Here is a 26,567-nt window from a genome sequence, read left to right on the forward strand (position 1 = left end):
GATGATGGATTTAGAATGAATGACTGGTTGCCGTAACCTTTTCGTCGGCTTCAGGGTGGGGAAGGAATTTCTCCGTAGAGAAAACTAAACGAATAAAAGTTTATTTCCGCCGTCGAACAGAATATTAAGATTAAGCAAAAATTGAAGGGGGGGGGGGGACTCCACAAATGTGAGAACTGTATTTTATCAGTTTGGAAAATTTGAATTCATAGTGGATGAAAAGCTGTTCGAACGAAGAAAAACATCCAAAAGAATAAAGCCCAGTTTTTTTTTTTTTTTTTTTTTTTTTTAGATTCAGGCAGCTACTGATGGTCAGACGTCTTATCACTATTTCGTGAAGGGAAATTCTTGAAATGTGGGTGTTATTAGAAATGAGAACGGATAGAGTAGAAATACGAAAAAACACAGGATTGAGATTGGAGGAATTCAATTCGAATAGGTTATTTCAGCACTTTAGGAATTGACTGGATGCCGGGTATTCTAAATGTTAGGGTCTGGTGTAGTGCGATTCAGTCTTTCTATCTATTTCAGAAGAGTCAAAGAAGTCTCGAATGTCTGAAGAGGAAATTGCAATCATTAAACGAATTCCCATAGCGGTGTTGTATATTTGTCAATCTACTATTACGCAATTCTAGTTCTTTAAATTCATAATGGCTAACTTCTCGATGCCTCTTTCACTCCGTGAACGTGCCCACGCGAGGAGGAGGCCTGGAAAGTTCTGATAAACACCTAAAAACAAGAAATAACATCATATCAAATTAATATCAAAATAGCTCTTATATCCTCATATGTTCTTTCTTGAACATACGAGGATATAAGAGCATAAGTTACCTGCTACTAGTATGTTCTTTCTTGTGGTTATATCAGTTGCTTTCATATCATATTTTGTTCCAGATGTTTATCAGAACCCCCCCCCCCCGTATATACTCATCTACACAGTATATAAATAACTACCATTACTCATTTATCTTTTTTAATAAATGGCTTCCAAGTTATTGAGACATTCATGACACGAAAGTGTGATCTTTACTGTCTGGAGGAGAAACAATATTCACAGCATACTTTTAAAGATATTTAGTGTTCAGAGAGTGATGAGGTTTATCTGGTATTCTGGGAGGCAAGTGAACAATTTGTGTAATATCACTGCTGATGATGAATGTTTCAGCATCTCTACTTGCAAAGTCAGCATAAATGGAAAATGACAGCTAGCTGAAGTTGTAAACATCAAAATATTCAAGATGACCTTACTTATTAGGGAAATTAGACTAGAGAAAATCAGCATTTAAAGAAAAAAATCATAAAGTTCAGAATGGTAGTGCAATAGAGAGAGCAAATGAATCTGACAGAATGAGATTAAGTTCGACACTTTTGGACCGGTGTATTTACAAGAAAATCTACCTTTTTACAAGAAAAGTGTTCAAGAAATCTGTAATTGGGAAAAAAAAATAAAATGATTGGAGACCCCAGAAGCCGAAATTTCTATTTAAAAGAAAAAGAAAATTGTAATTTGACAGATTGGAGATGGGAATGGACATCGATAAGATTTTATGGTAAGAACAGTGATAAAGGATACTGGTAAGTTCTGGACTCTGACTTTTTCTCACATGTTATACTGCTTGGAAAGAAGTCAACGGACATCTTCATGGGCAAGATGCATCGTGCCATGTAACGAGTCAAGTGTTTGTAGTCTGTATAAATTGGAATACGATGCTCCCAACGCGGTGCAACTGTGTCCGGATCGCACAGACTTGCCCGCGAGGAGGGAACTGAGGAATTTGAGAGAGACATTGTGATAGGATGCCATGTTGCAGGTGTATCTGTTCGGCAAATTGTTAACAAATTGGGTCATTCCAGGTAAACAATCAGTGATACCATACCGGGATAGAACTGTAGGTAGTGAACTATAAGTGCGACCCACCATACTTACCGAACGTGACCCTAGAGGTACTATGAAAGACATTGAATTACAGAGTTCTGTCCATAGACTGTAACACGAATCTGCCCCAAAACATTCAGAACCGAGACTCACAACATGGGTTCCGTGGTAGGACCTCAAACATTGTCTATTTCAGCAAGACAATGCACTGCGTCATAAGGTACTGCTGTAATTGCGTGGTTTTCAGATATTGAACATCACCACACTTGATTGGCCTCCACGGAGCTTTTGATCTCAACCCTATTGAACATCTGTAGGATGAACAGGAGCGTCGAGAGATGTCCGTTCCACAACATTCCAGGACCTCATTACATGCCTAATGGAAGAATGGTCAAAAACCTATAGGATTGATGCAATCATCTCAGCGAAAGCAGGTTCTACATCTTAAGGTGAGTTCCATGGTTATTTGTTCCCTCATCATATAGTGTTTCTTGACGTCTTTCCAAGTAGTGTATAATACTACTACAAAGGAGGGGTAAAATTCAGAGACGTCTCTTGGGAACCAACTTATTTACGTTGTTCTAACGATTGTGTATTTTCTGCGAGAGGAAATACAGTACAGTGTTTGAATATGGGCGTTGTAAGGGTGGGCAAATTTTCCCCAGATCTGTTGTATAAATACAAGGTATAAATATTGTTTCATATCATTTGACTCAAAGGTGACTCAAACGAAATATTAATGCAAGTATATCAGTTAAAATAATAACACAATAATTACTGTAGAAGAATTTAAAAAAAAATAAATACATGAGCATAGAATAACTGCAGCTAAGAGATGTACCAGGAGTGCTCATATATAAAGTATTTTCTCCCTCGGTTCCTAAAAAAGAGAACCCTGCAATTCCAGGGGAGGCAGTAATTCTCTTTAGTTAGAATTATACTTTTATGTATTGTATTTTAACTGTACATGCCTGTAATGAAATGCTAAGCATAATTTTCAGTATTTTTTACCTTTTTTTTTATCCTGAAAAACACTACTGAGTAGTACGATGGTGTACAACGTCCCCCCGACCGGCGCCCTCGGAACCAGTTGGATGTCCAGTAGGATATGCCTGCAGGATTCAGGAACCAGGCGATCCATTAAATGGAATTTTGAGTCGAGGAATTTGTGTCCCGGATATTCATAGGGGTGAGTAGGATCACAGGGCCTGCATCAGATTAATTCATTTTTAATCAGTAAAATAATAGTTAAAACTCAATTATCCTAAGCTGAGCGAATATTTGTTGCCAGCATGCCCTTCACTTTGCAGTAAAATTTTGAATATGAATATTTGTTTCTACCAATTTAGATCAGTTGTAATAGTTTTAGCCCTTTTCTTTCTAAAAGAACCCATTTCTATGTACTTTTTTTAAAGCTAAATTCACATTTAGATTTGTAATGAAACTGTTTGTATTTTAATGTAAATAATTCATGGCTGACAATTGTTTGAAAATTTGAATTCGTTCTCTGATTCTCTAACTCTGTTTTATTACAGAGCAGCAATTGAAAGAAGATGGGAATCCTTTTAAAGAAAAAACTCGGACTGAAACCGGTAATAAAAATATCGCTTTAATATTCTGCATTATGGCTGGAATAAATGTTTTTTGTTTTCCTATTTAAGTATATTTTTCGAAATGCATAAGTGCTATTACAATTCTTTTGTCTCCTTACGTACATATGCATATAATAATCCACTCTGTCTGGAAGGATTTCGTCTCTTTCCCAGCCAGAGTGATTGAAGAAAATTCTGTTATTGGGATCTCTACAATATTTGCGAATCCTTTCTATATATGCCTAAGGTTGAATTCCCCATCTAAGATGCGAGGAACCTTTTAAGGACGTTTTGAACCGAAAGTAAGTTACCCAGTTTCAGACACGTGGTGACAGCGATTTTCTTCCGCAAATTTGGTTTTCATTCCACAACATAGGTAAATCTGTTGGAACACGTAATTTTACACCCATAATCCACTGGCTTCATAACCAACGTTAGTTGCTTCTGCCGTAATTCTGTTTTGGTTTAAATAGATGCACTTTTAGTCTCAGAATTAGGCAAAACACGAAATATTTACAAATGACAATAAACAGTGTACAATATTAAAATAGATTCATAATTTAATATTCCCATGATCTTATACAAGATTGCCACGCGCAATTCGCTAATGTACCTTGCAAATAGCGGGTGGGGGAGGCAACAAGGGCTTGCAAGGGACACTTTGCAGAAGGACCCAAAAACCACATAGGTTAAGACGGTGTGAGAAATGTATATCTTTTCCTTATTTCAGTTTCCATAGTCGTTTTGATCTCTTCGGAGGGCGGGGAGGAGCTAATTAAAACTTTAGTTGCCACAAATATTATTGCCACCTCACGAAATGCATCGTACGGCATTCCCTTTTAAAATATAAGCATCATTTACATAAATTCCTATTTATATGTATTTGTTTTGAATAGTCATTGATAATCAGAGGACCTCCTCGGATCAAGGGACTTAACTCAGAAGGTCCACTCCAAGAAGCACAATATATCGTACTGCTTTTTAAACTTGTCACCATCTGTATTCTCATCGTCTCCATTCAAGTAAATGTACTTCACGCACCACTTAATACACACACATATACACAAACCCAAACAAAAAAAATCTACTTCTGATGGTCCTCCCCATATCTCTCCAGTATCCATTAAGTGCCTCAACTTTACACGGGTTAATATTACTGTTGCTTCTCTCATTCACCAAACTCATCTGATTATACTCTCCACATGTACCCTCATAGCCAAACATTGCAATATCTATCATCTTTGTTACCCACCGTTCTTTTCTAAAGCTTTATTCCTTACAAGAATAAAGCTCTAGATCTATGCTCAGTATTCTGTGGTCACGACTTCACATAAATGAGCCACTATACCCTTCTCTAGCATTCCCATTATAATAATTCGCTGGATTGTCTTTGTAATTTGTTCCCTGAATGTCGTTTTTGTCTGTCTCCCTGAGGTTAATCGTTAAACATTAAACGATTCTACTTGAAGAGTCGTTTAATGTTTAAAGAAATCATACGGAAGTAAACTTAATAATTTATTCCGAATCAAGCCAAATTTAATATGTAATGCATTTTATTTTATTAAAACGCCACTTTGGATTCCATGCAAAGTTTTCACATTATCAACGTCCACTCGCAATCACTAGAGGAATTTTCTAAAATTAGTAACAATTGGAATATTCGCTTCAGCAAGCCCACTTCCACATAAACGTCTGCAATCAATTGGGGGGGGGGGGCACTGCATCCTTGTTCCACTGTTCGTAGTCGCTTTTAATATTTCTTGCGATTCCATTATTATAAATTAATGAATCTTAATGTTAACTTAGGGAATACTTACTCATTTAATGTAAATGTTGTCCTCATAAGAGCATCATCAATTTAAAACTTGAAAAAAGTATCCCTTAAAATTATTCAAAAGATTTTTGTACTTTTCAAAAACCAAAACCTAAAAGAACTTTTAGGTTTTGGTTTTTAAAAGAACTTTTTTTGTACTTTTTAAAAACCTAACCCAAAACATTAAAAACCAAAACCTAAACGTAGGTAGGCATCCCCAACGCAGTGCTTACTATTTAGAACTGGCGCTGAGCCTACAATTTAATGATTATCACTGCATGGAAATAGATCTTCGTATCTGAACTCCGGAAGCATTTTTGTGAGAGAGCTAGCTGTTTACTCGGAACTTCCTGAATATGTAGAAGCAACCAAAGGAGCCTTGAAATGAAGCTGTTGACAGCGTCAGCATACATCTGTTTTCAAATAAATAAATGAACTACTGTTCGAGCTTCTTTTATGAAAGATTCCACAACTGGGAATAGCGGGTATGGATTGATCAATCCTCTACTTCCAAGAAATCTTAAATCGTGAATGTCTTTCTTTGCGAAGCCTAATCGAAATGTCTGTTTTCACAGCTTCACTGTCCAAAGTGGTTTTCGCAAAAAAAAAAAAAAACAATAATAAATAAATATAAAATATCCTAGTTGCTTTTAGTTTAATTAAGTCACTATCACATTTTGTTATTCCAGATTCTTCTAAAATGGGAATCATATATGCTATTACAAAAATATCGTATAATGGAATGCTCATCTTTCAAAACCAACAGACGCTTGCTTGGGTGTGGTAGAGGAACCTTTTTTCCCCTTTTAGATGTCTCCCACTTCCAGATGTTCAGTCTTCCAGCACACCCTTAATATAATTAGAATGCAGTTTTTCTGTCATGAATTCTACTACTATACGTAACTAAAATAATCACTCGTCAGGTAAATCTTCATTTGTAATCGAAGGGTCATTCTTTAGATGAATCTTTATTTTTAAAATGGCATGCAAGACAAAATTAATTTATACACCAATACTATTACACAAAAAATAAAATACGCTAATGCCTATTATTCCCTAAAGGAAGTAGGCGAGGCCGTTTAGCCCTAACAGTTAGAAACTGAAGGCGACCAATCTCTCCGATATTAGCCAGTCACAGATAGCTAGCCCAAGACTATCAATAATTTGAACTTAGTGAGGAGTACATCGAGGAGAAGTGCAGCAGACAACACCCGCTATCTTGTTGTCTCTAACAATAAGTAACAAAATGTTGTTGAAACAAATGTTATCACTTTTAACATATTCACATTTCACGAAAGAAAACAATCGTGATTTTAAACACGGCATTAACGCGATATTTTTTATTAATTAAAATGCATCTGATAAGATGAAGTCATATAGAGCTCTTATATTTTATCGCCGTCAGCTACAATATTAGTATAAAGAAATTATACTAATGAATAAGATGGGCATATTCTCTGAGCTTGAACTTAATGAAACTCAACTATGATTGTTAGACTTCCCTGCAACCGGCACAAATCGAGTAATTCCGCAGTGCGAGATTTCGCGGCATGTCACTTTTCCTTTTAATAGGACACGATAATGAACCAGAGGATAACCAGGACAAACATCCAATGCATAACGTCGCACTACGTGCTTTGATGTCAGTGGAATAGGGATATGTCACCAGTTGCAATGACTTTGGCTTTTGATAAGTTTACTTATCGATATGCAAATTTTACTGAGATTTATTACATTTGTTAACGAGGCTTTTTTAAAATTTGCATATGAAATAACTTTATGACTAAGGTCACTACCCAGATTAATCTCGACTTCATTGAGTTCTCATCCGTGGGAGGCTACACCCACGAAGGAACCAAGTTAAATCAATGCACGAGTAATTTTCCATATACAAGTAATAAAATGCTGTATCCCAAGTGGAACTTAGTCTGGGTAGTGACCCTTCCCATAATGCATAGCAATATGGACTAACGAAATTAAGTGTACTTTGCAATAGTGCTATCGATGCAAAATTAACAGCCCTGTTACAGTGGAATACTCGCGAAGATACTTAACGCGCAAACTTTACTTATACAGTACTCCAGTATAAAACAAAGATGATTTACTCTGTAACCAAGCAGAAAACTTTCTACAAGGGAGGTGGGGGGAAGGGATGGGAAGAGCGTTTCATGACGTTAAAGAACGCTTTGTGAAATGTTCTTTACTTGACTAATCGTGTCATTAAATGCGTCGGAATTAGCCCATAAACAGCCTCAAATGACTTTTTTTTCATTCCACACTTCGAAGTTGACTTTTGAACTCAAAATAAGAAACTAAAGTCTCGTCTGGTATCTTAAATTCATGTCTCCAAATATTTCGTTCTGGTATTCTTTCAACTACCTCCACCATATATCAGACTGCATTGTGATTATTCACATATTCGATAATGAATTTCAACCTAATTTATGCTCTCGGCCCAGATAAATTGTACTGTTACACGCAGTCCTTTTCTTCGATCCAAACCGATGATTTCTGCTTCGCTTCATTGACCACTAGAGGCGGTAGTATACAGTCCAATAGCATAGGCGAAGAGGATAGGAGTTGATTTCAGGTCAAGATTATCTGTTTTCGCATTATTTATTGTCTGTAATTTGCTTTCTAGTTTTTGAAATTAACCATTTCAAAAATATCATGAGCTTTCTAAAAACTCATTTTTAAATTATTTGAAATTGCACATAGCTATTCTTTGTTCATATAAATATTAATGGGAAAAAAAGAAAAACAGTCTCGTAACTCGATGGGAATGTCGATAATTGGTAACAGAAACAACCCCAGGGAGGGAAAGGGAAAAAAAAACAAGCTAACTTGTGGGTGCTGTTTACAAAGTAAAATTCCATTATCCTGCCACTTTTACCAAAACAAAGCAAGTGTGCAGTTTTCACCACACACAAACTGTTAACAAGACAGTCCAACGGCAAATGCAGTTAATATCCTGTCTCAAATTAGAGCACTGGGTTAACCCTATTTCAGACAATTTGTGTCTTGGTAAACTAAGCGAAAAGCTGTACTGTCACCTGAAACCCACACACAGATCAGGTCAGGGACAAAGGAGTGACTTTTCCTAACCAGTTTTTAAAGGGAAGGCTGTTTTTCTGCAACGCCAGCATGCAGCTCTCAGCCCGTATTTGTAAATGTAGCATGCCAAATGCATTAATAGATGGGTTAGGGAGTATTAAATCGTATTTGAGAGATGATTAAGCGTATCGGAAGATAAAAATGTTTCGTAACATTGCAGGGGGGGGGATAATACATAGTTTTAAAAATTGTGGACAATTTTTTTAAATGCAAGTACAATTAAAAACTGAAATTTTAACATATTATCTGGATTATCTTTATACTTCAATTAAGTTCTCACCAAACCATGGTCACAAAATAGTTTAACATTTTGAATGAGTTCTCTCGAATTACACGCGGCTGAGTTTTTGAAGGAGCCAGTAGCTCCACCCCTTTTAAGATCGTAGCCTTACTTTTCGAGTGTTCTCGAAAGTGGCTAGAACTGCATACCTTTTTGTTAAATGAAACTAAATATAATTTATTCAAAAATAATAAACCAAAAGTATACAAAGATGGAAATCAAGTATTTTTTGAAATAGGCCAAGATTTACAAACTGTTAGTAAATTTGAATAATTGAAAAACTATGCTTCCCTCAGCCTTCTCATAGATCTACAGATTTTTTGTGTGAGAGAGAGGGAGGAGAAAACTTGGGGAATTGGCTATTCTTGTTGCTATCTATTATTGAACATCAATTCAATACCAACTGCAACACGATAACGTAGTATAAATTTGTATGCAATTTTTACTAAGTTATCGTGTTGCAGTTGGTATTTTATACCTGTATGCATACGCACATCATAGCAACCACGAATACCACAGGATGACGGTGATGTTAATGACTTTCAAAGAAACAGAAAAATCACTAAAAGCAACAGTGAATTCAGTGGATGAATCAATAAGGAAATATTTTGACAGCAAAAATAAGTCTAGCTGAAAGGCAAACAAATTGTTACAACAGTAATGTCCTACTTGATAATCATTTTGAAGTGCAGGCTATTAAGATAAGCATGGTAAAGAAAGAAAAGGTGTGGTTTGAGAAGAGACTAGCTGATTGTTTATAAGGGAGCCACTTACTATATCGCTAAGATGGTAATTGGTGTTAATCCGTGAATAAGGTTGTTTTGGTGAGCAAAGTAACATGAACACTTGTAATAGGTATGAAAGCAACCATTACGTCATACTGTCTTAAAATATTAGTTTATCAGTTACATTTTTATGTGGTAAAATAACTGCACCTATGTATACTTTATATTTTCCTGCATGTCTGCAGAGATATTTGGTGATTTTAGCACAATATTGATAGTTTTTGGTTACAGTCAAGAATGGCTTACTTCTAAAGCCACACTAAAACAATCCATTTGTTCCCTTATCAAAACATGCACTATATATTTGAGATCCATGCCATATAGTGTATAACATGAGCTGGATGAGTAAAAAGTACTATATAAGTATTTGCCTGTGTTGAAGTTCTGTGTACAGAGAGTTTTTGTCCAGAGATTACGACATCCCGAAAAGAAATTGTCCGATTTTCTCCAGTTTCCTCTGTGAAAGGGATTTTAGGATTTAAGCTATTAAAGCCATAATCTTTCTTTGTATTCTTCAGATCCAGATGAGACAAATATTGACATAGCCATATTTTTGGTTTTGTGTAATATCTTTTGATAGTCATCTTTTTTAAAAAGTTTACACGTATGCCTGTATATCCCTGTGGAAATGGCGTTTGCATCTATAGTACTAGTCACCGGCTGGAGCAACGTTTCTAAGTCTTTCTTCGACCGGTTACCGAGTTAGTCAATCGCTGGACATGTAGGATTTTTCTTCCCAGAAACTCGGGTTTTTCATCCATTAACTCAAGAAATCGACAGTACTCATTGTTTCAGACATCAATATAGAGTTGGTGACCACAAGATTGCTGCAGTTGTCTACCCCAATCTCGTGGTCACCCTCTTCCCTGGATGGCATTTAAAATAGTTCTTGGGACACATGCCTATTTTTTTATTATTATTTGTTTTCACAATAAAATCCTTTATTCCTGATGAAGTATGCTATCATGTTGAATAAACTAGTAGAATAAAACGATTTTTACTCCTATCTTTTAAATTATAGCTTTTATCAGAAACAATGCAGACCTTTTTTAAAAAAAAATTACTTGGAGACTTTTTGACTGAAATCTTAACTGGTGATTATTCTTACAGTTTATCTACCTGGTGGATGTGCTCTTACTGGAGAACAGTATAAACATATGCAAGATTTTCTACTTCGTAGTTATGTAGTTGATTGGTAAGCAGCCTTTAATACTGATTTTGATTAAAAATTAAGTTTCTGTACTTTAATCTTAAAATACATATAAATTTAGGAGAGCCTGTGTAGCTCAGTAGATGTGGCGTTTGCACTCTACAGCACTTGACCGCACGACGAAAGGAGTTCGAATCTAGTCGCCGACTAGAACTTTTTCTAAGCCTTTTCTCGACCGGTTCCAGAGTTAGTCTATCTCTGGCACGGGCTAGCAGGTTTTTTCTCCAGGAAACTCTGGTTTTTCGTCCTGTAAACCCAAGAAAATTGGCCGTCGAACCCACACTATTTTCAGACATTAAAAAAAATTGTGTTAGGGTTAGGGACCACCAGATGGTGGCACTTGCTAGCCGCCACCTTTCACTGCATGCCGATTAATTAGTGATAGCCTTGGGCCAGCTATCTCTGATTGGCTACCAGTGGAGATTGAACTTCCCACTTGGTCTCCAAAAGTTAGATAGGGCTAAAAACAGCCTTGCCTACTCCCTATATGGGAACAAAAAGGCATTAGCTGATTTTTTTTTTTTTTTTTTAAATACATGTTCATAATAAAGCTCTTAAATGAGATTTAAAAAAAATTCAACTCGCGCAAAGAATGTACCACCTTACCAACATCACTGATCACACTGACTACTTTTTTTTATTTCATTAAAAGTACTGGTATTATCCAAGCATTCATGGAGTCGCAAGGCTCATCGCCAGTGATAACTTTTATACAGGCCACGATACATCCAGTGTCCTGTTTTTAAATACATTAAGTGCTGGTGCACTCACTATCAGCTCCAGCAATGCATTTCACTGATCACTTTCCATGCAAAATTTGCCAGCCTGGTTGGCTGAGTAGTTAGCGTATCCACTGTCCAGCTAAAAGGCTTTGGGTTCGAATCCCACCATGGGCATGGATGTTTGTGATTGTCTGTGAAAATAATAGTGGTGATGGTGGACAGTAGAGGGGCGTTGGTGTAGATGAGGCGGTTTGTGGATGAGGTTGAGACGGAGAGTTGTAGAGTAGGTGCCCTCTCTCGATGAGTCTTAGGACTCCCTGGAGGTATCAAATAATAATAATAAATTTACGTTTTATTATCCTTAATGGATGACTCTCATTCTCCCACCACTAATTCCCTTATGCAATAATTTCTCAATATCTATTTGATGTTTCCTTTCACTAACTTCTGCCAAAATCATACCATCTTTTTAACTTTCAAACTCTCCAGAGGGGGGGGGGGCGGTCCTTAATCTGTCCTTGTATTCAACATGCTGTTCACAGACTTCAGACAGTTAGTCATGGACATTTATCTGTTTGCTTATCACCAGATATTTTCACGATATTTCTGTGCACAGAACTCCAGATGTAGCCACTGAAAGGAAGAATGAAAATTTTTAACCTAAAAACTTGCATGTTCATGCCAGAGTATGATCTGAATAGGCTGGTTATAGAAAGGAGATGTGTTATTCACTTGACACATCCAGACAAGACAGCATTCTGAGATTAAAAAGTTACCTACAAGTCATGTTTACTATCCTTCCATTGCGACTTTCTTGCGAAAAAGTGGACAGCTCTGAGTGATTGTAAGAATCGAGTTAATACTCGTAAATGAGGAGCAGCAGTATTTCAGAGAAACTGAAACTTACTCATGCAGCTAGTTAAGGTCCAGACCTACGATCATGGAAACTATCACCAAGACCATTATAGGTTCAATTTTAGTAATCTAGTTCAGAAAGGTGTTTAGCAATTTTGTAGCATGGGGAGCCAATGCAATTCACCATAGGACGTAATGGAATATTTGCTTTATGTGAGCTGGGAGTGACTTTTTTGGAGTTGGGTATTTGCAAACACTGATGTAGTGAATAAAGCCAGGGACTTTATTCGGCAAAAGAAACTTATCCTTGTAAGTGCCTGATGGATTGCATTGTCTGGAATTGTGATTCAAGCAATTACTTCTGCAGGACCACTGTATTATTTCTTAATAGCGTGCATTTTCTAGTCTTTTGTGGACACAGTCCTCAGAAGCAAACTGTCCTTTTTTTAATGGTCTCTTATCATGATAAAAATCCTGGTGTTGTGGGGGGGGGGTAGAAGGGTTTCCCTGGAGGGGGAAACCCTTCTACCCCTTATTTTGATAATCCTATTTTGAATTCGAACTCCAGAGTCGAGAGAATATACACATGAGAACACGCGCATTTTACAGATAAAATAATTGTTAGTGATGGACGATAGATAGCGTTGATGGTGGTAGTAGTGTCATTGTTTTAATTTGGAGAATCAAATAGTAGGGGAGACGGCAAGATGAGTGCGGCAAAGAGGTTTTGCATATCCTCCTGCGATGACTCCTTGGAGGTGTCACATTGTAATAATAATGGTACTCGTAAGGACCTTTTTTTGGCTTGTTGAAAATCCTCGTGCAAGAATATTGAACAAATTGCCAATGCATTTTTGGATGTAATGAAATCGCTCTTAAGTAAAAATCTTATTCAAGAAAATAAAGCATATAACAGCTTCAGGACACAATCCTTAGAAGCAAACTGACCTTTTTAATGGTCTCTTATAATTAATAGTAAAAATAAAAGTAATGCTACATGTTTATAATAAATACTGCATCAAAATAAAACCATTCCTAGCAAAATTATTGTACTTTTTTTCCAAAAAAAAAATTTTTTTAAGAAAAAAATCAAAGTATTAACAATGATGAGTGTTATGCACGTTTAATGCTTTAGAAATACTTTTCTGCTGTTTTCATAAATTTGTTGAAAGTATTATCTGCTTGTGCAGTACTTCAGTTTAACCTAGAAGAATCCTTTATTGGTGTAAAACTGTACCCTAGTACTTTTTTTTTTTTTTTTTTTTTCAGGAGAATATCTTTATAATTAACTTATTGATTCCCTTAACTGTTCAATCAAAAGCCCACTTTTTCTAAAGTTATTACTCTTCATAAGAGTAACCACTATTTCCAGACATCAATCTGGTCGCTTTCCTCTGCACTTTCTCCAGCATAATTACTATTGTTTCTAATCTAAGGACCATGAACTAACTTGAATATCATCCTCCAATCCTTAATTCTGATCTCCAAACCATTGTTCAGTAGGATTTTGATAATTTAACCATTTTTACTTTAATGATTGTATATAAGTTATGTATAGTTTCCTTTTTTTCATATTTAATTATTATTTCCCTGTATAATTCATCTACGACATCTAAGCTAATCTCATTGTAATGTATCCTGATTTGTTGTACATTATGTTGTACCACTTGTATTTGGATACGAAATAAAATTTAAAAAAAAAACAAACTTTAATGATTATAATTAATGATTAATTAATCTTTTTAATCATTTTTGCTTTTTAGCATTCCAAAAAATTAGCCCTTTTGTGTTTTGCTTGTAATATTTTTCATTTTGTAAATGAAAAATATTAACTAAACTGTCCAACAATTTGAATATGATTCTCTCATTTGTGCTGGTGCCCCTAAAAGCTCAAGAAAATAATAATTTTCACTTGGTAAGAGCAGTTAGATTAATGAACTGTTGTTTACCACATCCACAAAGTGTTTCTTCTGCTTGTATTTTTTTTTTGCAAATATTTAGATTATTCTTGTTCATTAGAATCATTATTTGGCAATTACTCTCTCTCTATCCACTAAATCTGTTAAAAAAAAAAACAAAAAAAAAAACTAATCAATACTAAACAGTTGCACCCTCCAAAGTTTGAACAAAATTTTCTTCCTGTTAGTTCCTTTTATTGCTTTTTTGGGAAAAAACTTCCCTCTTGCATATTTTCTAAAATATAATCATTAATAGGATTACTATAAAAATATTTAAAAAAATTCATCATATGCAAAAAATATTGTCTGCTTTATATATGCCAGCCTGGTTGACCAAGTGGTTAGTGTATCTGCTCTTTAGCCAAAAGGCTGCGGGTTCGAATCCCACCATAGACGATCACAAACATCCATGGGCATGGATGTTTGTGATTGTCTATGAAAATACTAGTGGTGGTGGGCGGCAGATGGCGCTGGTTTAGAGGTTATGGTTTCGTTGTAGTTGGTGGATTGTGAGTGGTGGAGACAGAGTTGTAGAGTAGGTGCCCTCTCTCGATGAGTTTTTGGGCTCCTTGGAGATGTCACAGAATAATAATAACATAAATGCACAATAAAGGAAATATAGATCAAAGAGTTGTCAGATATATTAGCTTCCTTTGATGTTATATTCCTTTCCACTAATGTGCCTACAGAACCTAAATCATTCATTCAAAAGCATCTATAGCATAGTGAAGATCCCAACACATTATTCTGAGTGAAAAGAAAAAACGGGCTTGAATGTAATTTAAAACACCAGGAACTTTTTTAGTTGAAGGCGAGTCATTTGAAGATTAGTTGAGAGTCTCACATGAAAGTAATAAGGCTTCTCAATCACAAACTGCCAGAGAATACCTGCAATGAAATCCATAACTGGCCTTTTTTCCTATTATCCAACCTCAAACCAGTTTGCTCCGGAGCCAATTTTTAAAACCTTTGAGTTATTGAAATTAACAGGTATTGAAACTATTCCAACACTGCATAACTTTAGGTACTTCCTACATGAAAACAGAATTCTGTATGTATGCAATGCTCTCTTTTGCTATCTTCTTACTTACATATGCCATGTTTCCAAATTATGAACCATTACATGAGTGAGGTGACAGAGACAAAATACTTATTGGATTGGCTACTTAATGATATAGGGAATGATTTGAAGGAAAATATCCATTTTTTTTTTTTCTGGTGATGCAAAACTGAGGAGAGTAAATAAAGAGTGTGTAGAAATATTTGCAAGATGACTTAGACTGGCAGTGTGCTCAAAGGATAATGGTTGTTAACGTGTGTTGCAAAGTGTAAAAGTTACATACTTTGGGTAAAAAGATTGCATGTTGTGTATTATGATTGCACTGGATTGTAATAAATCGAGGCAGGACTAATGAGTGGCAATGGAGAGGAAATCAAAGTTCAGAGAGCATACTGCAAATTTGCACAAAATAACAAAGAATCACTTGGATGTTGAAGAACACTGACAAGGAGAGATTATTCTTCTAAGGTTTTGATACAGCCCCACATCTGGATCACTGTCTACAGATGTAATTGTCTGAGTTTCTTAGGGACGTGGAGTCCTGGAGGATTGAGAACAATGGTGTAATATAGGAGGTAGCAGGGTTTTTTCTCCTGGAAACTCTGGTTTTTCATCCCGCATACAGACAAATCGGCCCTTCAGAACACGCGCAATTTGCAGACAAAAAATGCTAGTTGTGATGGTGGAGGTGGGTGGTAGATGGCGTTGATGGAGACGATTCGTAGTAGAGGTTCAGTGTAGTGGTTGAGACAGCTGTAGGTGTCCTCCCGTGATGAATTTTCGGACTCCTTGAAGGTATCAGGAATAATAATAATAATATGCAGAGTTCCCTGTAAGGATTGGCTGATTGATTTATCAGTGATAAAAATCCAAGACTCTTAACTTTCATTTGTCCTCCATAATGTATTGCCAACAGTTGTTTCTCGAATTTATTTACCTGATGCTGTTTCTTCATTCTGATATTATTTCTACAATTTACATAAAAATAATCATCCTCTTTATCTGCTACATCAATTTTCTTTATTTTCTTGTCCACATTTTCAGGCCTATACTTACACATCTATGCACCATTTTACTTTAAAGCTAGTGCCACTTCCCTTGCCTCTTATGTCCACCTCAGATAATTGCCTCTAAACACTTCCATAGCACAATTGAAATTATTATTTTTTTATTATTTGACACCTCCAGGGAGTGCAAAGACTTGGGGAGAGTGTGCCAACAGCATCGAATGATTGTACCCCTTCCAACTACTAACCACGCTCAAACTTACTTAACTGAGCCATTAGTAACAGAGGCTCTACCAATCAACCAACCTTCAATGACGGTACATTGCACCCTTCGATTGGAAAAGGCCTAAGTTTGATTCTCGTTGTGATGGGGGAGGAATCTTAATTTTTTTTTTTTTTTCCCAATTAAAGGCAAGTTAGCCGAACTCATACGGAGGTGGCAGGATTTTTCTCCTGGAAACGCGAATTTTTCATCCTGAATATAGACAAATCTGCCTTGAGAACACACGCAATTTACAAACAAAAAATAGGTCGCGGTGGGCAGTAGATGGTGTTCTTGAAGATGATGATGGTAGTGGAAGTTTGGTGGATTATGTGGTGGACACAGAGTTGTAGAGTAGGTGCTCTCCCTTAATGAATCTTTGGACTCCTTATAGGTGTCACGAAATAATAGTAATAATAATAACTAATTCTTCTATCACTGGCAATCCTCCCCAACACATTTATCCTTTCTGTCCTAATGGTAAACCCCATATACCTCCATCTCTGTTCTCATCAGTAACATTAACCTTATCCTTCATGTTTCACTAATATCAGTGATTTGGGAGCAAATTCTTCCTCTTTATATATAAAGTTTATAAAACTCCAACTTTTATTTATTAATTTAATTTAAACTTAACCATATTTATAACAACATTCAAATGCTTTTGATTCATAAAAGTATCTATATCAATGATCAATTTCACTAACTTAATATTTCTTGTTTTTGTTTGTAGCTTCTGTATTGAAGGGTCTGTAGAATGTCAAGTATCATTATGAGTAAATTCTACCATCTGTAAATACTGACCATACAGTGGAATAAGTCATAATCAATAGTGAGTCATTAAATTGAGATGAATGTCTCTTTATGCTGTGCAATTAGGAAAGACTGCAATTTGTTTTAACACTGTGTGCTGAGGATGTTGGCGTTTTCTTAACACCCCCCCCCTTCCCTTAAAAAAAAAAAAAAAAAAAAAACACTGCAATTTTTCACTTTAGTCATAATGTTATGCTATTTCACTGTTAAAATCGCTTTTTTTTTTTTTTCTTTTTTTTTTTTTCAAATGCTTAACTGGCATAAATGGGTCCAAGTGATAGGGTAGGGGTAGCTAACTGAAAAGCTGCAATCTCAGTTACACTTTGATTAGAGAATTGATCACTTAAATACCCTATAGTTTAAATTCACTTCTACAAAGATCTTTTTCTCTATCCCCCTCTGGTGCACTCTCACACCTAATCATGAGAATTTTTTTTCTAAATTAATATAACGGTATACGTTGTCTTTCCCTAAAAATTGACAATTATGTATTACCAACGTATAAGTTCATCTACAAGAGTAATCATGAGAAACTATTTAATAGTCTCATCTTAAAGCATAATTTGCTATTCACAGAATATGCCAAGCTTTAATTTTTTTTTCCCTCGCTCCTTTTTAAAAAACAAGATTTAAATTAAACAGCTTTAACTTGGACATCTTGACAAAAGCAATATATAACCTGATGTATTTTATCACATTTATCATGTATTTTGTTGGTCTGTCTTTCCAAGAGTAGCAAGGTTTAATATTTTGAAAATTAAACCTTGCACTTGCATAAATTATATACCAGTTTCAAATGAGGACAGCAAGTTGTGTGATAATGAACAAATTTCTAGATACAGTATTTTTAAATATAGATGCAGTAACACAGTGCTTCCCACACTTCTGGATGTCAGGGCCCCTTTGGAAAAATTAAAATATTTCATGGCCCCCTCGAAAAAAAATCATAATATGGATATATAATATTATAATATTTATTGTATTTATATTCAGTACAAAACATACGCAGCAAATATTGCAAAAATCAAATGCAAATATTACATTTTAGCATCTTACATACACATTTGACATGGAACATTATTTCATATTTGTGTATAGATAGATGTATTGTTATTGAACATTTGCAGTACAAGCACATGAAACGTAAAATGATTAGTAAGAAAAAAAGAATTATGAGCCTGTGTAGCTCAGTGGATGTGGCGTTTGCATACCACGCCGCTTGACTGCATGAAGGAAGACTTGGTTTCGAGTCTAATCGGTGACTAGAAGAAATTTTTCTGAGCATTTTTTCGACTGGTTCCCGAGTTAGTCGATCTCTGGAATGGGCAAGTGGGTTTTTTCTCCCAGAACTTGGGTTTTTCGCCCCGTAAACTCAAGAAAATTGACCGAAACCCACATTATTTCAGACATTAAATACGAGTGTTAGGGTTAGGGACCATGAGATGGCGGCACCCGTAGAGCCGTCTCTCTTCACTGCGTGCTGCTTAATTAGTGATAGCCTTGGGCCAGCTAACTCTGGCTACCGGTGGAGATTGAACTGCCCACTCAGTCTCCAAAAATTAGATAGGGCTAAAAACAGCCTCGCCTACTCCCTATATGCGGGAATAAAAAGATGTTAGCTGATTTTTTTTTTTTTTTTTTTTTTTTTTTTTTTTTCTCTTAAACAACATAAAAGAAGTTTAATAACAATTTAATTTGATGGATATGTTTCAACACTGCTACACCAATATCAGGTGAAACTGCAATTCTTAGATTTCTGCTTTGAAATGAAACTTATATGAATAAGCATATATTTACTAATATTCATTAAGCATCGAAATATGTAGGAAGCAAAATTTGTGAACCTGCACCAATGTCCAATTTTTTTTTCCATTAAAATATAAAAAAAAGCAAAAAAGAAATAAATTATAAAAATTAAACATTTTTCTTTTAAAATAAAAAAAATCTATTTAATCTTAAAACATTTAAAATTTTTCATTATTTCACGGACCCCGTTTGATGCTATGCCTTTAATGCATAGCATCATACATCTCTGCAAAGCGGATGTGCTTTACATTAAGGGAAAAATACTAAGGAAAGTGATCAGAGCTTAATCCACCTTTACCACAAGTTGCCTAGAGTGGCACTACCATGAGTTGCCTCAGACTTGCACTACATGCAGGTGCAAACTTGATTTACTTGTCTGTTTGCTCACTTGGGAAATAGGATTAAAAACCAAGTTTATATAAAATTACTTGGTATCTTGAATGGAATCTTAGTCAAATTAAAAAATTTTCAGATTACTGCACAAAACCCAGGAAAAAAAAATCTAAACTTGATGATTTACTAATGGCTCATCTGCATTTGTAAAATAAGATAATCAAGGATCCTGAAATTTTAATGTAAATCCCACGAATGAAAAGTTCTAAGTACATTAGCGTAGTATTATGGATGGGTTAAGAATCGGATAAACAAAACCTCTCCTGCTCTAGAGACCAAATATGGAACACTTTCACTGCAAACAAATCATTGCAGATATGTTAAATATGCAGGGTGGTTGCCTTGTGCTAGGTAATAAATCATTTGTTACCTAAAGACATCCCCAAACATCTGTGACTATAGTGGGACTGGAATCCCCACAGCCTGTTGAAGAGTGGAGATGCTATCTGCTCAGTTATTCAGACTAGCAGCTTTGAAATTAGTCATTTTCGAGTTGGTAAATATAAAAACCAACTGCTGTCCTCATATGAGCAAAGTGAATTGGTTAGACTACTGAACGAGACCAGACCACATATCATTTTTCATCTGTGTATATATGTGTATATATATTTAATATGGCATATCTGTTTTTACTTAAGCTTTCTTCTATATTTGAGTAATTTTATTGTTATAAATTAAATGTTTTAAATAGGCATCTTCATAATACTTGAATTAAAACATAATCCATTCATATAATTAATGTGTATTATATTTCTGTACAGAGCACTTTTATAGAGCAACTTTTTTTTCACAAACACTTTAGTTTATCACAGCCTCATGTAGTCCTTATGGAGAAAAATTCTGTAATTTAACATTGTATAAAGCCTTCTTGAAGGATTAAAACTGCTCAACATTATAACAAGTACTGTATTGGCAAAAAAAAAAAAAAAGTCTTTAACCAAAAGCATCACAGATTCCAGTTTTAAGATCGTTGAAATTGATTTCTTAATATGCATTAACTCATATGTCTGAGAAAAGGGGATGAGCATATCTTAGCAGCTTAAATCCAGCACTTTCAAATTGTACATCTTAAATGGAGTGTGTGCTTCTTTTAAACAGGAAGGTTGATTTTCTGACAGTTACAGCTGATAATGATTTTAATTCATAACAATCATTCTCTGGGAGATACATTAAAGTAGAAATCGCAAAACATTTATCCCAGGAGACTCACAGTATTCATACAATATATTTCATTCACTGACAGCACTGATCATCTCTAGCAACCTTTTCCACTTTCCAAGCAAAAAATAGTCTTCATTCTTTTTAATTTTTTTAACATTTAATATAATGCTTTGCCATTTCATTATGTAATTAAATTTATTTCTATTTCAAATCACTTAATTTTTAAATTTGGGCCTTAATTATAATCTTATATCATTGCAACTACCTGCTAGGTGGCATGTGGCTCAATTCTGTAAATAGGATTAATGTTTTTTTGTTATAGCTTCACCTTATGATTGTAATGACATACTGATGACCAGTTTCTGGTTGAAATATTTGCAGTAATAAAATTACTATATTTTTGTGAATACATGTGTATAATAAAAGAAATGTCTTCATTCTTGATAAGATTGGACTAAATTTTTATACATTCCATTGGATTGACCTCTCTTTCTCTCTCCTATCTTTTTCTGTCATGTAGAAAAATTTCACCTACTCAATAAAACCACTCCACTTGCTATGTTTCTACTGTATGCCCACAGATGTGAGACCCTTAGACACTTCTCTGCATGACAGAAGGAGAATCCATTCCGATATCTGATAATAGGGTAATCGATCAGTTTCGTGGGATGAGTTTATTATTACAGGTCGGAAAATTAGCTTTTCTTTTATGAACATTCTAGTTTTTAAAGTAGCAACTATTTTGCTTGTACAACAGTTGGAAAATTTTATATATAAAGCATGCGATTTCACATGTTGGTGACCAATTCATACATCCTCTATTTCTTTCTTCCCTTCAACATGAATTGACTATTCTTGGCGATCTGTCAGCCCCAGTTCTATAAACTGTGGACATACAATATTGTATCCTCTTTTCTGCATACCATCAAACTTTGTAACTCACCAACCTTCAAACCTATTATTGCATATTAAAGATGATAGTTACTAAAAAAAGTGAGAAAGAAAAGTAATAGCCAAGTTTGGGCCTACTATTGCAGTAAGTTTAGATTTTAGATCAATTGTGAAGGACTATTGCATGTGATTGGACATATCCCACATATAGGAGAAACAACATGCAATATGTGAATATGTGGGATGATTTAAATAAAGGAATTTGTACTTTATTTCAATGGATTTGGTATTTTGAGAATATGGTGTTTGTCATATTCTTTTTCATATTATTATTATTCAGGCCTCCATGGAGTCGAAAGAATCATCGTGGGAGGTCGTTTTTAGGAAACACAAAGTTTATCATACTACTCCTTGAACCCATTGACCGTTCCTGCTCCAACCACTCTCTCAGGCAATGCATTCCAAGGTCCAACCACCCTCCATGCAAAGAAACCACTCCTCGCCCTCTTGCACACAGCCTCCTTTCGTAACTTCCAGGGATGGCCCCTTGTCATTGCTTCTTCCCGCTGTTCCACCAAGTGAAAAAACTCTCCAATGTCTGCCCTGTAACTGCCTCTCAACAGTTTAAAAGCCTCAATCATATCACCTCTCCTTCTATCCACCAAACTCTGCAGTCCACATTCCCTCAGTCAATCCTCGTAACTCATATTGTACAGTCCTGAAACCATCTTTGTTATCCACCTCTGTACCCTTTCCACAGTCAATTTATCCCATTCAAATCCTGGGCACCAAATTTGAGAACAATAGTCTAAGTGTGGTCTAATCAGGGCCTTATACAATGGAATGATAACTCTTTTATCTCTGCAGGTCAGCGTCCTTCTCAGTATTGCAGCAATCCTCTGAGTTACCCTCACCACCTTTGCAATATGCTTCCTGAATTTCAGTTTTCTATCAATCATCACCCCCAGATCTCTTGTCTCCCCTACCTCCTCCAATCGAGTATGCATCCTCTCATCAATGGATCCCAAACCTCAAGACTTTACATTTTACTTTTACTGCATTAAACTGATACCTCATTCATTTGCCCATATGTCTAGTTTATTGAAAACCTCTTGCAGGGCTGCCACATCTGCACTATTACTGATAACCCTTCACATCATCCACAAACAACTTAATGTCCCTTTGCAATCCATTGACAATATTATTGATATAAAGGTTGAACAACACAGGTCCCAGTACTGAGCCCTGTGGAACCCCGGTTACAAGTGGGGTTCCACTTGTAACCTTATGCTTCCTTGATATTGCCCCACCATACACAACTCTCTGATACCTATCAGTCAGCCAATCCTGAATCCATTTGACTAACCAAACATTTAAACCCATGTGCTGCAACTTAGATATCAGCTTATCATGTGGCACCCTGTCAAATGCCTTTGCAAAATCCAAAAAAATGGCAGTATATGCCTTTCCCCTCATCAACTGCTCTTGTCACTTTATTATAAAAGGCAATCATATTACTAAAGCAAGAGCGCCCCTTAACAAATCCATGTTGATTCTCACAGATAACATTACCCTCATCTGCCCAATGCTGTATATAGTCCCTCACTAAACAACTACTAACAACTACTGATGACACACAAACAGGCCTATAATTAGACACTTCCAGTCTGCTACCACCTTTATGCAGCAGCACTATCTTACCTTCCTTCCATTCCCTGGGTGCCTTTCCCACAGCCAGACTTTTATTGAAAAGCCAGGTCAACAGAGCTGTCAGTTCTTTAGCACATTCTCTCAAAACCCATTGTGAAATACCATCCAATCCAACAGCTTTACTGGTATCCAGAGTACTCAGTATTTGAAATGCACTCTCCTCTAAACCCCGAACCTGCCCTATCCCTCTAGTATTAAAACCTCCTCCAGGATGAAATCCTCCAATAAAGTGCTCATTGAACAACTCCACTATGTCCTCTGCATCAGTCGCTCTATTCCCATTTTTTCCTGCAATGTCATTCTTCCACAATCGTTTCTCCACCAACTGGCCACATAGCTGAAGATTGTTCTGGAGGATTAAACAGTTCATCAGTACTATGTCTGAAACAATGCACAAGATGAGTAAAAGGAGAACCAAATAGCTGGCTGGTACTGCATGACAATATTGCCTTAAATATGAAAGTTTCTTGCTTTCATATGTACTACAATGTTTGAACACACATCATATTTGCCACCAGCAGACTTTTTTTTGTTTCTGAAATTGAAAATGTTCAAAGGATAAACAGATTATTGTACCTCTAGGTGTCTACAGCGATGTTTTGAGGTAAATCGAATGTTTACATCATTCATAGTTTAAGTTAAGGGAGATCTTGAAAATTATTTTCTTGTAGTTGCTCTTTATTTTTTTATACAATTTTTTTTCTCATTATTTAACAGGCACAATGAGAACTCTTAGAGAGATTTTGGATATACTTTTTCGAGTGCAAGATTGGATGGATTTGGAATTTAGAGTTGGGAACTGAGCAGAAGAAAAGTAGTTTTTTGAAGTCTGAGGAATAATGTTTGTGCTAGGATAAGCTGGATGTGAGTCAATGCAAGAGAAAATTGGAACTATCGAAAGTAAGAGAGAATAAAGTAAACTCTTTCTCCTGGGAAATAAGACTGACTTGAGAATATTAAAATGCACCAATTCAATTCTCTTGAGAATATTCATAAAAAAAATTACATCTAAGACACCTAAAAGATCTTCAAAAATATCTATGCAACAGTGGGACCCAAATTCTGTTTGATGGTAAATAAATAAATTCTGTGTGATGATACAGTGTTCCCCCTTTATATGGGAGTTCACAGTACCATCTAGTTCCCCCCCCCCCAAATTTTATCTGGGCTCCGGAACTGGCATAGGCTGACGAATCAGACCTATGGCTGGGTCAGTATTCCTGACTGTAATCCATGTGTGTGTGTCCTTGGACCAGTTTGCCTGCTTGCAGGATGAAAAAAACCAGATAAATTGGCGGAAAAAACCCTTCTGTCCACACCCAAGACCGGCTAACTTGACTGATTGAGGAAGATCCTTGAGCTTCTCGCGTCATTGATGGGAATCGAACCTAGGACACTCCTTCACCAGGCATATGGTTGCGAAGTGCAAAGCCACTAGGCTAACTGTGCAGACCTGTTTGATGGTAGCAAAACATATCAGCTTTGCTACCAGAAGATGGGATTTGATTTGAATCCCACCATTGCCAAGATTTTTTTTGTTAATAGAAAAAAATAAACATCTAGTGAAAATTAATTTTTGTTATCAGAACCTGATATTTTTACAGGCACAAGGATAAGAGATATACTAGAAGGCAGACACTGTTCAAAAATATCAGCTTATTAGTAACAAAACATCCTGTTTGATATTAGCAAAGCATAACTTTGGTAACATGAAACAGGATTTGAAACCCACTACTACATGGATTTTTATACACATTTTGTCTTTTTATTTAACAGGTACAATGAGAATTCTTAGGGAGGTTTTGGATATACTTTCTCAAATGCAATAACAATATTCTATGGTTAAATAGATTGGTTGGGATTTACAGAGTTGAAAGCTGAGCAGGAGAAAAGTAGTTTTCTGGTGGCTGAGGAATTGATGCATTTGTGCTAGATTATGGAGAAGAAATATTTATAAAAAATATTTCTTCTTTATAAGAAAGAATATTCTTATATAAGATTATTAAGAAGAAAGACAAAGTGAATTGATTTATTTTGAAATATGGATATAGAGATTATTAAGAATCCTGTGGACTTTGAGAATGACCAATAAGATTTTAGAAAGTATAAAGACCAGAATGCTCCTTTTAGGCGATTATCACTAAATAGAAGTTAATGTAATTTTGACATATTATGCGAGCTGATGAATCATTGAAAAGAGAAGAGGAAGACCACAAAAGAGTTGGATGGGCAACATAATGAACTTACCAACTCTCAAATATAGTCTCTCACATACAGTTCCTTTCTGCCCTCAAATTCCCTCCAATCATCCACATAATCAGAGTGGTTAGCGTATCTGCTCTCCAGCCAAAAGGCTGCGGGTTCAAATCCCGCTGTGGGCATGGATGTTTGTTTGTGAAAATACTAGTGGTGGTGAGCGGTAAATGGCATTGGTGTAGATGATGAAGGTAGTTGGAGATGGACAATTATAGAGAAGGTATCCTCCCTCGATGAGTGTTTGGACTCCCTAGAGGTGTTGTAATAATAATGCAAGCCTCTCTTTCAACACATTCTGGCTATTATACTATCATTACCATACCTGAGCAACATGCTATGTTTTCTCTCTGTCTTCTTCCATACAACTTCAAGCACGAACCTCAGATCTCTTGCAACCTGATTCACACTGCCTCTCAAGCCGTTCATGCCCACCATCACAATCATCTCATCCCCTCTTTCACCTTGCTTAATTGCCATAGTCACATTATAGTTCCTCTAGGCAAACACTCCTGTACCATTCTGTCTAAATTAATAATGAATGAATTCTGAATTACTGTGAATTAATAATGTGCAAAAAAAAAAAAAAATCTTTGTTCTAAATTTCTTTTATATCACTTTGATTTCTAGAAATCATTACACTGACATTTTTGAGAGCATTCCTAAGCTTTTGATAAAATGTAGATCAACCTGTTGAGAAACAAACTTCTTATTACATTCAAGGTTGGAATTTGATGGAATATCTGTATGTTTTGATTCCAAAATTTACTATTTGGATGAAATACAGACTTATAACTTTGCTTCTTAATTCATGTTTATACACACACTTCAGTAGAAAAAAAATTATAGGGCCAACTCTAATGCGGTATGTTCACAATATGACAAATATAAACCTAATGCTTTATAGCCTTCATTTACTTTAACAATGCTGCTTAAACCAGAACAAAAATTTTATACACTACTAGAAACCTGATAAATCCCAATTTCACATCACACTAAGCACATT

At 35.7% G+C, this 26,567-nt stretch overlaps 1 protein-coding gene across 1 annotated transcript in view; it reads left to right on the plus strand.

The window, feature by feature from the left end:
* Positions 1 to 20,490, plus strand: part of LOC150107783 (WAP four-disulfide core domain protein 1-like) — a 78,106-nt gene extending 57,616 nt beyond the window's left edge. Inside the window, exons 5-8 of the mRNA XM_090392187.1 lie at positions 2,922 to 3,065; positions 3,412 to 3,468; positions 10,571 to 10,655; positions 17,268 to 20,490. Coding sequence (XP_090248313.1) covers positions 2,922 to 3,065; positions 3,412 to 3,468; positions 10,571 to 10,655; positions 17,268 to 17,310 — 329 coding nt within the window. The 3' untranslated portion in view covers positions 17,311 to 20,490. The remainder of the gene's footprint in view (positions 1 to 2,921; positions 3,066 to 3,411; positions 3,469 to 10,570; positions 10,656 to 17,267) is intronic.
* Positions 20,491 to 26,567: the final 6,077 nt, after the last annotated feature.

The sequence above is a fragment of the Typopeltis vanoorti genome, chromosome 4, assembly GCF_054136105.1.
Source record: "Typopeltis vanoorti isolate ZY-2024b chromosome 4, IOZ_Tvanoo_1.0, whole genome shotgun sequence".
NCBI lineage: Eukaryota > Metazoa > Arthropoda > Arachnida > Uropygi > Thelyphonidae > Typopeltis > Typopeltis vanoorti.